This window comes from Ciconia boyciana, chromosome 5, assembly GCF_034638445.1.
Source record: "Ciconia boyciana chromosome 5, ASM3463844v1, whole genome shotgun sequence".
Classification (NCBI taxonomy): Eukaryota; Metazoa; Chordata; class Aves; order Ciconiiformes; family Ciconiidae; genus Ciconia; species Ciconia boyciana.
Window position 1 is genome coordinate 51,521,765 of NC_132938.1, and position 14,917 is coordinate 51,536,681.

Consider the following 14,917-nt stretch of genomic DNA (forward strand, 5'->3'; position numbering starts at 1 on the left):
TCTCAGTACTTTTCCACTGCTGCAGTGCCAGGAGCTGGGAACAGCAAAAGCTGATCAGCTGCAGTCTTCCTTGCCATGCAGTTCAGTGTTGCTAGGTATAGACTGCTTACATAAAAACAAACAAATTAAAAAGCAGTTGTATAAATAAAGCATCAGAAAGTGGAGGGGGAAAAAAAAAAGGTATGCTGACAAGCTAGGCTCTGGGCTTCTTCTCTTTTTAAACAGATTTAAGTGAGTTCACTTCAACGAGATGCCAGATGCCACCTGTTGATTTGTATCATTGTAAAAGCAGCAAAAGCAGGCTCGGTCTCATGGAGAAGACAGGGAAGGTTAAGTGGGTTCCCTTGTGTTGGCCTTTTTTACACAAGAATAAAACTGCATGTTCTCTCACACAACTACGCTGTTTTCAGTTGCTAGTATATGTGACTGTACAAAATTAGCACTTCATGAAGGCATTTAAATAAATTAGTGAGATGTTTTTAAAACAATGGACAAAGGAGGAAATAATTCAGAAGCAAAAGGAAGTAAGAGATCAGGAATCCCATGCAGCAGCAGAATGACAGATTTGTCAGCTGCAGTAATCAAGTACTCCTTATAAGCAGTAATTTGCTGCTCCCAAGCCACTGCTCAAGGGATTAGCACCACTCTGAAATTAAGTTACTTTACCTATACAGCTGGTAGCAAAGATTATAATGGCATCAGTGAAAGATGAGGAGGGATTCATACAAAGCCAACTTGGTGGCCTGGAAGCCACCATGTTTCTGCCGCGGCAGGGATCAACAGGACACAATACTTAATCCTCTGTCTTCACAAATAATTTTCCTTTGTTAAGATTGAACGTGCAAGAAACCTCATGCCCTTCGCTTCCACTGGCACATGGAAAAAACATACGTTTCCTCAGGGGAAGAATGAAATCTCTTCTCAACTTATGCTGTGATGCTCAGGAGACAAACTGTTTCATGAATCCTTTGGCACAAGAGGGTTGTGCAAATAGCAAGGTGCAGGTGCCTCCCTGCAGACAGCAAAGTGCCAGGAGAAACATGCTGTAGCTCCTCTAAGAGGGAGCAATGTATGCACACCTGTCTTCCCAGTTAGCCATTAATACTAGCAAATTGCAAAATTCCTGGTTGGATGGGGACCACACACAACTATTCCTCCCATGCAGACTGTATCCCCGACAAAGCTGGTGAGTCCGCTGGGCCACAAACTGGATGTCTGTGGATCTTGGCAAGTGCGATGCCAAAATAATGCACATTCAGCCTCATTCAGCCTCTAGGCTCAGTCCTACAGATATCTGCCAAACCCAGCGCTGCGTGCAGGCATCACCTTGCTGAGAACAGACTCCTCAGTAGCAGCGGTACTGAAGGATCAGGGAGGTGGATTAGAGGATGCATGTGTGGTTTGAACAGCAAGAAGTTCTAGTGACTGTGACATCAAAGGAGCATTAGGGGGATCATTTACCACAGACAAAGACATAAAAAGATGTACTTAGAAAAAAATGCTGCTGTACATACCGGTCTGCCATGAATGCTTTCGTAATACAGCAAAGCTTTTTGAAGAGCCACTTTTTCAGCTGCTATCTGATCTCTTGTCATGTCCTATGAAAAGTGGCACAGAGAAAGAGAGGAGGAAGAAAAAAAAAAAAGTCAGATTCCTAGACTCAAACAATACTGATTTGTGGCCTAACCAAAGTCATGTCATTTTGTCATTAACGTTTTGAACTCATCTCTGCCTTCCAGTCTTCTTTTCCCAGCTATACTGCCAAAGAGACTGTTAACGTGAGTGGCACCCTATCCACAATGCAGACAGGTTAAAGCCATATAAACTTTGCATACGAAGGTATTTTATGTACATAAGGGGGATTTATTGATTATCAGTATGCTTTGAAAAAACAATGGTATGCAACCTTTAATGATGGTGACTCTTTTTCAGTTAAGAGCTGAAATGTAAGTTCTACAACAAAACACATGTTCTTTCTTTTTCTCCAAATCTGAGACAAGCTCCAGTACCTCTTGCAAAGCTTGCCATCTTTGCTTTGACTGCCACAAACACACTTTACCAAGAACTGAAGCGCAGCCAGACCGCCTCCTTCTGCCAGTTCTGCTATGGAGTGAAGAGCTCTGGCAGACAGGCTGAAGGGATCAATCCAAAAAAAGGGCAGACGGTTGGAGAAGACTTCCCTAACTAAGTTGGCCAGAGTTCCCCCACTGTACTTGCCTAACACTGAGCCTTCCCTCCCTATCACAGCACCAAAATACTATCATAGGCCCTCTTTAAATGGCCAGGCTGTGGATTCTTGCTACCGTCAGAAAACAGCCAAACACACACTGTGTGTATCATCTTCTGCAGATCTAGTAAACACAGATAATGCTGTCTGCTCCTCTCTTACAAGGCACTGCACAATTTACATGTCAGTAGACTCAAGGACTTAAACTTACAAGGCTGCCCAAACCTCAGGAACTAGCAACATCAGACACAAAGACCTCCCTGCTGATAACCCGCAGAGATTACACAGCAGCTAACAGAGCTCAATGTGAAACTCTCAAGAGCAGTGATAAAATGCCCTGAGAGAAGAGCATTCAGCTTTGGAGTGAACTAGAAGAAAACAGATGACCCAATCTCCAGAATCACTGGAAGACTCCGAATTTGCCAAAAGCCTTTGGACATAACAACAGAAATAGCCAAACACAGGGCAGGAAATATTGCAATAATTCAGAAACGTTACTTGGAATATACAAGAATCAGAAAAAGAACACACAATGACATTCAATAGAAACTGAGCTCTGGAAAAAAAATCAGATACTAAAGGCAGAGGGAAAGAAACTAAAGCAAGTGAGCCAGGAGTAAAGGTTGTAAACTTTGTGACAAAATGTAGAAGACACTAGGGCTTTCACAAGTGACTATGCAGCCACAAGTTACCTACTTGTACTTAAAGGCCTAAATCTAATCTGCCTACACTGTACCTTAATATCTTCGGGTCGGTTTGCCTCTGTTCGTTTTTCTTGAAGCTTCTTCTGGATAGAATCAAGGGTCACTTCCACGGCAGGCTTCGCAGATTTATCTGACAGGTCTTGCTTCTTGTCATCGTCCTTTTCGAGCTGAGAGCCGAAGCTCTTGGGGAGCGTGTTGCTCCGCTGACGGACAACAGGGCCAAGGTCTTCCTCTGATATCTTCAGTTTGGACTCTAAACAGGGACATTTGGGGGAAGATGAATAATTTTTCTTTTTTAAAATGTGACAGTGACAGGATCGCTGCCTAACATCAAATTAAAATGAGGCAGAGTCCAGCTGCCTCCTGAAGGTGCACCAGTGGTGGCTGCTCACCTTTAAGTTGTTTCCGGAATTTGGCCAAATCATTTGTCCATTTGAGCACTTCAGGGTTGGCTGCTTTGTCGCTGTGGGAAGGCTGGGAGGAAAGAACAGTCATGATGAATCTGTGTTAAACCAACAGGAGAGACCCACTGAAACAAGCTTGTGTCACAAAAAGAGGTACAACAGAATTCGGACCCAGCATAGAGCGTGGGCACTGGCTTCTGACTGGCACCTGTATACCTCTGACCAGCTCATTTCAGACCTTGCTTTAATTGCTCCTGCCTGTCACAACACTATCTCTTAGGGGCATCATGAGATTGATTTTCTTTTTAGAAAACACAAAACTTTTGATGGTAAACATTAAGTTGTAGGAGTGGCTCAGAGGGCCAGATGCACATTGGAATCCTCATGCCTACTATTTCCTAAAAATAGGGCACCTCCAAAATAGAGGAAGCCTAGCATGAACAGTTTGAGAAGTGTTAGGATGCATGTATCCGCACCAAAGGCTGCCTTACATCCAAAGACACCAAAATAACCCAAATGCTAGGCTACAGCAAGCTCTGAGCATTTCTTCCAGCCTTTTCTACTGCAGGCGAGATCCTTTCAGTACAGCCCTTTGTGGTTTAGATCACCAAAGATGCACACATGCAAAGCTTTAGTTCTTTAAAAAGCTTTCTGTGCATTGGAAGGGCACGTCAGGAATAATTAGAGTACAGTACACTGCTACTGCTCAGCAGCACTTGACTGTGGTTCCTTGCTCGGGAGTAAAGGCGGCTGCTCTCTCTCCTCTGCAATGCACTGGTGTCCTGGGATTACCATCATGCAAATGAGATGCGCAATTGTGCTTCCCATAAGCTGAACTTGAATAAATAAACAAACAGAAGTTTAGTAGAGCTATTCCTACACACTGAGTGTGTGCTTTTGGCATGCTGTCTTAAGCAGGGATCAAAATCCTGTGAGTTTATTAGGCTATCTCTTGTGCTGCACTGGTAGTACATAATGCCTGGAAAGGTAATTTGCTTGGTATGGATGCATATTTTCTTTTTTTGGGCAGCAGCTTTTTTCTTTTCTTCTTTTTTTTTTGTTTCCTTATAAAAGCTTTCAAGCCCTCTGTATGTTTGACAGACTTCCCTGATGTCCCTTCCCTTTGTTGCTAATGCATACCGCTCCATACAAATGCTTAACTCCTAGAGACTCACTCTGTATTTCCTCTCCTCTTCGAATTTGTCCTCAAATTTCCTGATCTTTTTCTTCAGTCCCTGAATCCTCCGGGTGAGTTGTGCAGGGGTAAGGTCCTCTCTGTCATCTTCATAAGATCCCAAAGATGAACTCCGCCTCCTACCAAGAGCAGAGATTGCAGGAAGAGCTTATCCAAACAGCCACAGTACAACTTCATGCAGAGAAGGCCACTTAAAGTTTGTGTAAATAAAGGCAAATCCCACAGAACTGAGAAAGCCATGTTGCTATTCTGTAATGACAGATAGCAGGAGATGCTGTAACAGCCTCTTTCAGCAACAGCAACTCCCTAGATGTTAATTCACAAACCCAGAAATGACTAGTTACCAAGAACTTTTCTAAAAATATCAGTTTCCCATCAGTAGGAACAGAAACCCAACACAGCATAGCTATGCAGTGTATGTGATCCAAAGAGATGTTGCTTGACGCAACTGTGCAAACCCGGTACAGCTGGGTGCGAGAATCAGCACAGGCAAATCACAACCCACCTCATGAAGGAATGAGAATTGGGAGGGGAAGGAGGCACTTCTGTATCATCCAGGTACTGCTGGCTCTGTCCATAGGCATAGAAGCGAGGGGACAGCATAGGATCACTGTCCTCATCCAGAAGCTGGCGAATTAAGCGACCAGCCTGCGGGGAAAGGCGAGCCTCATCTGAGTCTAAGCCGTCTCGCTGCCATGAGGAAAGAGCAGGGATGGGCTCTGGGAACAGTAAGACAAAGGCTGGTTTTATCGTTTTTGTTTTACATGTATGACAGACTCCAGGCAACTTTTCTAATTAACCCTGATCCGTTTGTCCTGGACCACAATTCCTTGTCATCAAGCATCCTCTGGGTCATTACTCGCATCTGCCCAGTGTGCAAAGCAATGCAAAGCATTGCTTGGCCACAGCGGGTACTCTACACAAACACAAGTAATCTCCCAGGTGCAATAGAAAACTGTACCCAAAAGTTGGCCAGTAATTACCATGGACTGACAGCAAATGAGGCTATCGCCAGCCAGTACCTTTGAGGAAAAGTTATGCTGGACAAGATAGAATTATTGGCACATGGCAGTATAAAGGAGGCAACTGGATTACAGGAGGATTTTTTTTCAGTTTCAGGATGTATAAATGCTGTAAATGAATAGCATATTAACTGTCCTCCTGTAGCCTCCAGCACTCCAATATGACCCTGCTGCCCGCTAATGGAAATTCAAAGACTAGGAGTAAGCATAGGTTCTTCTAGTCTGCAAGGAAAAGGTGTCTCACAGTACCACCTGTTCCACAAGGTGCCTAGGCTGTAAATTAACAATGATGGTAATACGGTCTGAGTTTCCCCCTTTTCTCTTTCACATGCAATCCTGCTACTTAACAGCACGGTAGAAAAGTGAGGAAATCTTCAGTCCCCTGGATGACCTAACCAGCTGGAAGTAAAAGCAATGTTCTACAGGGAGACGGTGGAGTGGGAGAGAAAGGGAAACCCAACTTAGCATTGCTGATTAGCATAGTGGAGCCCACGGAAAGCAATCGCCTCAATCTTGTGATCACTCCCTCCAGATGCCATGAGGAGTCTAACGTTGTGTGTTCAGATAGTTTACTAAGCTGATTTGCATGCTCCTACTTAGCACCACAGGATTAGACAGTTTAAGAGCCAGGCTTTGAACTTATAAATCTAACAAATAGTTCTAGAGTCAAGTAACAAAACAAAAACCTTATAGAATGCTCCCAGACCAGTCACAGAGCTATGGACTCATTATTTCCTGTGCCTAGTGCATCTACTCTTCTTCCATGAAGAGAAGGGGCTTTTGAAGCTATCAATTTTTGAATAAAAAGCTTGCTGAAGAAGGTTAATGTTTTCATAGCTCAGAATGGATTGCATGAGGATTCCCTTACAAAACCTCTACGCTGTTTAATATTCCCCCCGCCCCGTACAATTCGGACAGCACAAGATCATCCACAATTCAGTAATGACAAGGCTCAGTGGTATTTTGCCTGTACACAGCATCTCCTCCTCTTCCCTTCTTCCCTAGCACATGAATATAAATGGCACGCCTCTGCCTAGAGGTTGGTGCTGCATGCAAACTGATGCATTGCTCTGAAAGGGATGGCTGGAGGTTTTTGCATGAGACACTTGCACTTATCACAACACTCTTGCAGGTGTTGTGATAAGCGAAGCACATACAAGCCTGACTCGCAGAGGCTACTTCGATGAGGTGTGCAAGTCCCAAGTGTGTGTAGGCTGTTTTGCCATGGACTGGAAAGCTTATGCACTTCTCCCAGTTGATTTCTGGAACAAGAGTTTTTTCTAAGCTGCACTCAACCTTGGCAGTTCCTAATACCTGAAATATTTTGCTCAAGGAATCTGATAAGAAGGAAGGTAAAATGAAGGGCAAACCCTTCAGCCAAACCGTGCCACTTTGGTGTCGCACACCTCCCTGAATCTCTCATGATTTCAGGAAGGTCCTCACAAGATCTCTTGCAGCAAAATAAAGGCTAATAACACAAAAGGAAGAAATCTGATACATTCGACTTCCAATTTTTGGAATACACTCTCACCTCCAAACAGAATTTGCTCTTGGAAACTGTTAAATCACACCTCCATGGGATTTACATAGATGGAATAAACTTAGAAGAAATCAGCAGTGTATTTAGCAGTAACCAAATTAAGCTCCTACCACACCAGCTAACAAAGCCATTATTAATCATGCATGATGCATGTGACTTTGTCCCAAGGTGGATTTATATACCAGATAGCATGCGACATTCAGGGAATTGCAATGGCTCAAAGAGCCTCTGATCAAACCCCATAAGACAGCAAAGCACTTTATGCAAGCTAGTGGAAACCAAGGTATGTGTCTTTTTATTTTGTTGATTTCAAAATACTGCCCAAAAATAGAAACTCACGTTCCAAAGGAGAAAATGTTAAAAAGGAGAAGGAAAAAAGTCCTAAAAGGAAAAACCAAATTTACGACTTGACAGAAGAAATGGCCACTATAGAAAATCAGCTGGTTTTAAACCTCGCTCCTGGAAGGCCTGACTCTGGGTAACTTGTTTCCTTTGCTGACTGTTAAGTGTTTAGAAGAAAAAAATCTCATCTGGACACAAAATGGCTAAACCCCCGAAAGTAACACAGCAACTAATTAAGGAACATATTTAGGTATGTAGAATTATGGATTTTATCTACATCAGATCATGAAGTGGACCAGAGCTGTAGTCCAACTGCCTTCTCTCTCGTACTGGCCAGGTGCTTTGGCTGGAAGCACTGGAATTGCTGGACTGCACAAATGCACAGGAACCTGCTAAGGGTAAGCTGCCGCTTTTTCTGACAGTGCACAATCAATAAATTCCTGTTTAACAGAATACATGATATCTTTTGTTATTCATTTATCCAAGATAGCTATCAAAGTGTTGAGCCTTTTCTGAAGCCTGCTAAATTCCTGGACTTAATGGTTCAGGTTTGAAGTACCTGCTATCAGGATTAATGTTGTCACCCTTCCCCTTTCTGCTAACTTAAGAAGAAAATCTCAGTAAAGAATGTAAATGTTTTACCTTTTCTTTGCCATTGACTTGACAGAGCAGTTACCCTTATTCATCTTCTGTCTTGACCAGATCTCTCTTGCTCAGAGAAAACTCAGTTTTCTACTCATCTCCACATTCTTTCCATGTACTATTTTTTTTCCCCATTTTCCATAATGACAACCTTTCATGAAAAAAAATATTTGGGAATATTTAACCACCATGGCTGTACCAGTGCAGAGAAAGGGTGAAAAAATTTTCTATTTCTTGGTCAGACTCTCAACCTATTCCTTTTAGGTACGCCTTTTCTAAGTTGGCGCAGAAGAAGTGAAATACGCTGGTACTGAGCCTGCAGTCCTTCAGAAGTGCTGCACTCCCTCTCAAAATCCCACAACCAGCTAAGCTTTCCACAAAGCTGTCAGCCATCTGCCAGGTGTTGCTCTGCAGAACTCTGTAGGCACACATACGCCTATGGCAATACAACCTCTCTGCCAACCTGCCCCATAGAGGGCTGGAAATAGTAATAAACCTGTATCACGCAAGAAGGAAGAAAGATTAATTGTATCAAATTGGTGTATTATTGGTGAGTTCCAAGCTGTCTTGCTGACAAAAACTGAGGTTTTTATCATTACATGGTATATTTGACACAGGGTTACTGGGGGCTGCAGGGCCAACGGAGGGGTGCGCACACACGCATCCTACCTGAGGTGCAGCCGGGAAAATGCCGAGGGCATCTCCCGTTCCCCTCTCTGCAGCCACGCAGCTGATATGCTGCCAACACTGCTTTTACACACACCCATCTGACAAACAAAGGAGGCCAAATCTTAGCTGCTGTAAACTGAAGTAGGTCCAGAGGGATTAAAAAGCCTAAACTAATTACAACACCTGAGGTCCTAGTATTAAATCCCACTTGAAGGGCCTCAGAAAGACCTCTCATCATATAGTGAATAAAGCAATTTAAAACCCCAAAGCATTCACTAGCTCAGTAACAACCTATTTTACTCATCTTATAAATAACTGTTTGAAAACATCCTCATTTGAATACATGCGGAGGTATTCTTCCTACGTAGATCAAAAAGAATGGCCCAAATAAAGCGCTACCACCACACCTTTTCAGCTAGTGAGATGACACATCTCTCAGCTAGCAAGCCAACTTTGTATTTTGTTTATAATGTAACATAATAATAAACAATGAAACCACACATTTTCAATATATTGATGCTATAAAATAAAATCAGTAAAAAATGCAATTATTCTTTTCTACACATAGTAATAAAAATGCAGTGTGTTTCATCGCCTTTTGATTTCTTATGCTAAAGAGTGTTAGACACAAATACACTGATGTATCTAAGTCCACAGTTGAAAAAAAGAAATCTAAATTCAGCTTCCCTGTTGCTGTACTCTTTGGATTTTTCTGCATGACTCTGGGTTTTTTTTCCATGGGAAAGTATCAGTTAAGTCGGTGTCGAAACTATTTGTAGATCAGCTTCACCCTCAGGGTCTCAGTGCTGCGATACTTGAGTTCTCAACATTGAGAACTCAATTGTGTTTTAAACTTCTGCTTTTATTCTTTTTTTTTTTTAAATCTTGAAAGTTTGCAGAAAAATGTCCGCTGATTGTTTCATAAGTGCTTGTTACTGCAAACTCTGCTTGAAATCTCATCTACTGAACTTTTAAAATGCCACTAATCAGGTGACGTAGGCAGCAATCACACGCATCGTATCGATTTACTGAACTGCCTGTTCAGCTCCAAGCTGCTGATGGGGCCAGCCGCTGTTATGGAGCGCAACATGCTATCCTGCCCTCAAGGAAAATCTGGAAGTAAGCTCTGGGCTTGAATTAGAAACATTTGGTAAGAAATCTGCACAATAGTGCTGGCCTGCGAGAGAACGCTCTGTCCTCCTCGCGCACAGCACTCGATTCAAACGTAATCCACAACAATTAAAAATCTTTGCTATGGAAGCAGCTCTGAAAACGCTTGCTCGCAGCTGTCTCAGCTGGCACTGACTGACTGGCTGAGCAGGCAAGCCTAGCAGTCAGACATCCCAGTTCACAGGGACAGCTCGGTTCACATCCAGCCTGAGAATAAAACTATCCGATTTGCACCTGCCCAGTGCACACTAATAAAATACTTCTCTCGGACCATGGGAAATGCACCTAGGCTAAGTGTTTAGCACTTGAATTTGGCTGGGGCACTGCTCACACCCTGCGTACAACATCAATAGCCTGACGATTACTACACATATGCCCCTATACGTAGCAGGCAAGGCGGATGGCAGAGTGCGAGCCCATGCACAGGAGGAAGTGGGAAGCAAATTTCTCTGTCCTCTCTCTGCTCAGCTTTAGGTAAAGGGAACATAGCCTGGAGAAATGCAGCAAATCTCTCCTCTTGTGTACAGATTTGACTATGCAGTGACCTTAAAAAAAAAAAAAAAAAAGGTGGTAAAAATTACTTCTAGCATAACATAAAAAGCAGGGGCCCTGCCAGCTCATCTGGCAGCAGTTATCACAGTTCTATGCCCCTGAATGAGGGTTTTTATGGCAGCTCTGGTCTTAACATGATGGAGAGCCTGCCTGAGTGACAAATAAAAGCTAGTCAATGGACAAGGTTGTCTTGCATAATTTCGTGCCCATTCTTCAAGGCCCTTTCCCAACATTTGACTGGAGGCTGTGACAGCTACAGCTGAAGGCAACCCCTCAACCTGTAATTGTTCTCACAAGCCATTTGTGAAAGGCCCAGCAGTTGCCCTGGTCACTAGATGCTCTGTATCTCCTGCAGTATGATACAGAGGACCCTGCCCCCAAAAATCAGCTCAGCTATGTCCTGGAGGAATGGGTAATTTCCTGAGAGATGGACCTACCAAATTTGCTAGAGCAAAGCAGTAACTGACTCAGTGTTACTGCATTTGGAGGCACAGTCCTTTCCCTTTTCACTGGGGATGCAACCAGGGCTGCGGCACAGATCCCGAAGAGATGTGTGAAGGTTTGAGTGACACAGGCTGGCAGGGGAAGGGAGGATGCCCTGGCTGCTAGAGCTGTGGATGAGTGGTACAACCCTGCCTTGCAAAGCCAGTTTCAACAACAGACTCTCCCATTAGCTGCAGAAGCAGTCTGAGAGTTGACGTTAACACCTTCCCCTTCCTGGCTGCTGCAAGCTTGATTTCACATCCACAGCTAGGAAAGACTCAGTCTTTCCTTGCTGAGATACAGAAGGCACCATTTTGCTGCTCTTTCATCTGCGCCAACAAAATGGTGATTCTGAAAGGCAAGTATTTTAGATGACATCTCTCTCACCCCAGACAGCTGATTGTTTTGCAACTGCCCACCTCCTCCTCTTGTGAAATACATGTGAACAGAATGGAGGAAGGAAGAATCAGAGAGAATCAGAGAATGCACTCTTCAGGCACAGTCACACGTGCTCATAATCCCGTTTCATTTTTGCAGGGCAAGAAAGCTAGAATCCAAACATAAGGGCATGCCTATGAAGAGGGAGTTGTACCAAAGGTGCAACTTATTTCGTACCATGGGAAAGCCTCTGGCAGACAGAAAGGAGCTGTGTTCTCCCCTTCATGCATTCATATGACTCCCATTAGTAACCCAGGAAGAAAAAAAAGAGTCATTATTTCCAAAGGTTCACATGACGGCTGAAGCCACACATCACCTCTGAGAACACAGACATGCTCACCCTCGCTTGAGACCCTGCGGGGCAGTGCTAATTACCATCTCAGCAAACACATAAGGCAGCCAAGGCCTCCTGGGAGCCCTTCCATGGCGCTTTGATCAGCCATGCTGCACGTGTGGCGATACCACCCAGGGAATCCCCACCTAGCAACCAAGTGGAGAAATTCTCTCCCATTCATGGTGACTACTTGCCTGGCTGAATCAAAGGCAGCCACAGCTGCGGGTTTTCGTTACTCATGCCTGAAGTGTCATAACTACTCCCCTCCTAGAGGGAAAGGCAAAATATACTAGGTCACGTATGCTGTGGAGGCAGGAGCAGAGAACTTAACTTCTCAGTGTTCCTCAGAGATTGGTTTTTTAGAGCAATAAATTAGTTACATTTTCCCTCTCTTGCTTTATTGAAATACCATACTCACATTTTCCTGTTTCTTCCCTGTCAAAGCCCCTCTTTCACTCCTAAAGCACAAACTAACAAAAGAATTCTTGCTTGTAGACAGAGACATACTCAGTAATTGGAAAAGGGTTTGATCCCAGAGGTTCTGGACACCTTCGATTCATCTCAATTTCAAATGAAATTGAGGTTCGTGGCACCCACAGAGTTCCCCCAGATTTCCCACTCTTAAAGTGAGTCAGCGCAAACAGCCAACCAAGCTTGCATGCACTCTGGAGATGAGAGCTAAGAAACAGTATTAAAATAATTTAAACCACATGCAATTTAACATTGCTGTTTGAGCTGGTGATCTGAATTTTTTCACAGCATACATAGAAAAAGTTGTTTGTAAGAGCCATCAAAAGACAGAGCAGCACAGACAGCCATTTTTCCAGCTGTGCTTTTCAGATCCAAATCATTATTTCCAAATAGCGATTGAAGTGGAAGAAAAGGGAGAAAGAAGGAAGTTCTTTTCAGACTGTGAAATACCCAATTTCTTTGAAGTGTAGGGCAGTCTAGCTTAATACTCGAGTGACCAGCCACCAAGAAATAAGTTATCCTGAAACACTCAGGGACTTAACAGTACTAAACAGCACATGAAAGTAACTTCAAGAATAAAACAATTAATTTTCTTCCTCTAAGTGACAATTAGAATTGGTACCCATCCAGTATTTCGCTTCCAGTTTCTCCAAACTTTCAGTTCCATATTCAGGACAAAATCGCTTTCCTGTTGTTTTTGGCAAGGGAACATGATCACATAAAGATATACCCAGCCCACTCAGGTTTCCCTCTCTCTCGTTTCACTCGTACGACCAGCCATCACACAATCCTACCTTCCCAGTTGTCATCGCACAGTGCTGTCAAATCCAGCCGAGGCACTTCTGACACAAAGCTGTTTTCCTGATCATCAGCATCTTGATTTCTTTGCAACTTGTTTTCAGGAATGCTTGGATGCTCTTGAATCTTCATACTTGAAGTCAGCTATATTCCCATACACCCACAGAAATGAGAGAGAAAGAAAAAAAAAAGTTTCAGGAGGCAGAGGAGGAAAAAACCCCCTGCAGTCACAGCAGCAGTAAGCTCACGCCTTTAGCTAAAAAGATCCAAACAAACAGACCCTGACATTTCCAGCTCCAAATCCAAATCCCCTGCTCGGTGACCCCTACGTACTAATTGCTCACTCACACCGGTAAAAACATCCGTCCATCTGCCTTCCTTGAATTTTTCCTTCTTTAGAAAGCCACTGCAAGTTCCCGAGACTGCCTGCCCTGACAACTGCAGGCAGCTGAAAAAGCCTCCAGTAATCGATTGGGATGAAAAGGGAGGGAGGAAGGCAGGGAGAAAGGGAGAGAGGAGGGGCGGCTGCGTACACTTCCTACAGGAGTGCAACTCCTTGGAGCAACAACAAAAATGCTGCTGCTGTTGTAAGGCTGTAGCAATATGGTGTCTTCTAAAAAGCAGGCACCGGGGCTCCTGAGGTAGCAGCCGCAGACAGCAAGCAGTGCAGGCTACGTACATGAATGCTCTCATGCAGGCTGTGCTGGCTCAGATCAATTAGTGCCAGCTAAGCTGTGCTGGCTGCACATTCCCTGATTTCCTGTGGTTGTTTTCTAGCTGGGTGTGGGGAGAGCAGAACTATTTATGGAGGAGCTCTGGGTATTAAAGCAGTGTTGCGCAAATCCAAACGGCAGTGGGGTTTGGCATCTCAGCTGCAAGCAGTGTGGACTCTGGGAAAAAGCCAAAAAATCCACACAAGCATCCAATGACTTAGGAAAAAAAAAAAAGGCAGAATACTGTCAAGTAAATGATTCATCGTTGAGCACTACCTCGAAGCAAGTGCTGTTTGTCTCACCACTATTCACCCCTGCACATACCACACGTCGTGTGCATTTATGCAGAAATCACTGCCTTTCCCACAATCCAGATACACAGTGCGCGTGTCTGTAACAGTGCTTGATGACAAGAGCAGTTTTGGCACTCTAAAATAAATTAGCTGTAATGCCTCACAGAGGGCAGTAGGGAAAAGGAAGTCTAAAGCATGTACATAAACATATCGTGTGCTATGTATAAACCCACCAACAAACACAGAGCTATCCGAATAGACAGCATTACATTACTACATAAACTATTTGATCTTGGTAAGAACAACTTAGGCATAATTCTCTCAAGTACAGTCTAGCAGGTAGTCAACATGTAGATTTCCCCCCCGCAGGTATTTTGATAATCTAGTTAGCAATCTGCATATGCTGATGTGCAAAGAAAACAGGCCTAAAGAAAATAACCAGTACATTTGTATGCATTTTACTTGTGAATACAGAAGCATGGCCAAACTGTACTAAATCAATACCCTCAGTACATGCCACTGAGGCACTTTTTTTCAATCTGCATAAAGCTAATGGTGAGTTCATTTTTTTTTCCCCCCTTTGAGCAGGGAAAAACAAGTACGCTTCATATAGAGAGCGAAAAAACCTGCCCAGTGGACAAATCATATGAATAAATATTTTTATCTGGATTCAATCCCATCAATTGGACAGGGTGCTAGATAATCTCATCTACGCTCCCTTTCCCACGAAAGGTTGGACCAGGTGATCTTTTGAGGTCCCTTCCAACCTGGGCTGTTCTACAGTTCTAAAAACCTGGGTGATGAACACCCTGGTATTTGTAAAGAGTGTCCTGCATTGTATTTGTATAAGGTTTTTACTTCCTTTTCATTTCAATAAATCGCCTTTTTGAAACATTATAACAAAAGGAAACACTGAATGA

The 14,917-nt window shown here is 43.5% G+C and overlaps 1 protein-coding gene across 5 annotated transcripts in view; it reads right to left on the reverse strand.

Annotated features, from left to right (window-relative positions):
- The window catches only part of FAM13A (family with sequence similarity 13 member A), a 134,389-nt gene that overhangs the window by 15,738 nt on the left and 103,734 nt on the right, over window positions 1-14,917 (reverse strand). For all 5 annotated transcript variants that reach the window (XM_072861491.1, XM_072861490.1, XM_072861489.1 and 2 more), the window contains 6 exons: window positions 12,988-13,135; window positions 5,036-5,249; window positions 4,511-4,649; window positions 3,324-3,405; window positions 2,964-3,184; window positions 1,515-1,598 (listed from right to left, as the gene is read on the reverse strand). In XM_072861491.1, the coding sequence (XP_072717592.1) occupies window positions 1,515-1,598; window positions 2,964-3,184; window positions 3,324-3,405; window positions 4,511-4,649; window positions 5,036-5,249; window positions 12,988-13,135 (888 nt within the window). The remainder of the gene's footprint in view (window positions 1-1,514; window positions 1,599-2,963; window positions 3,185-3,323; window positions 3,406-4,510; window positions 4,650-5,035; window positions 5,250-12,987; window positions 13,136-14,917) is intronic.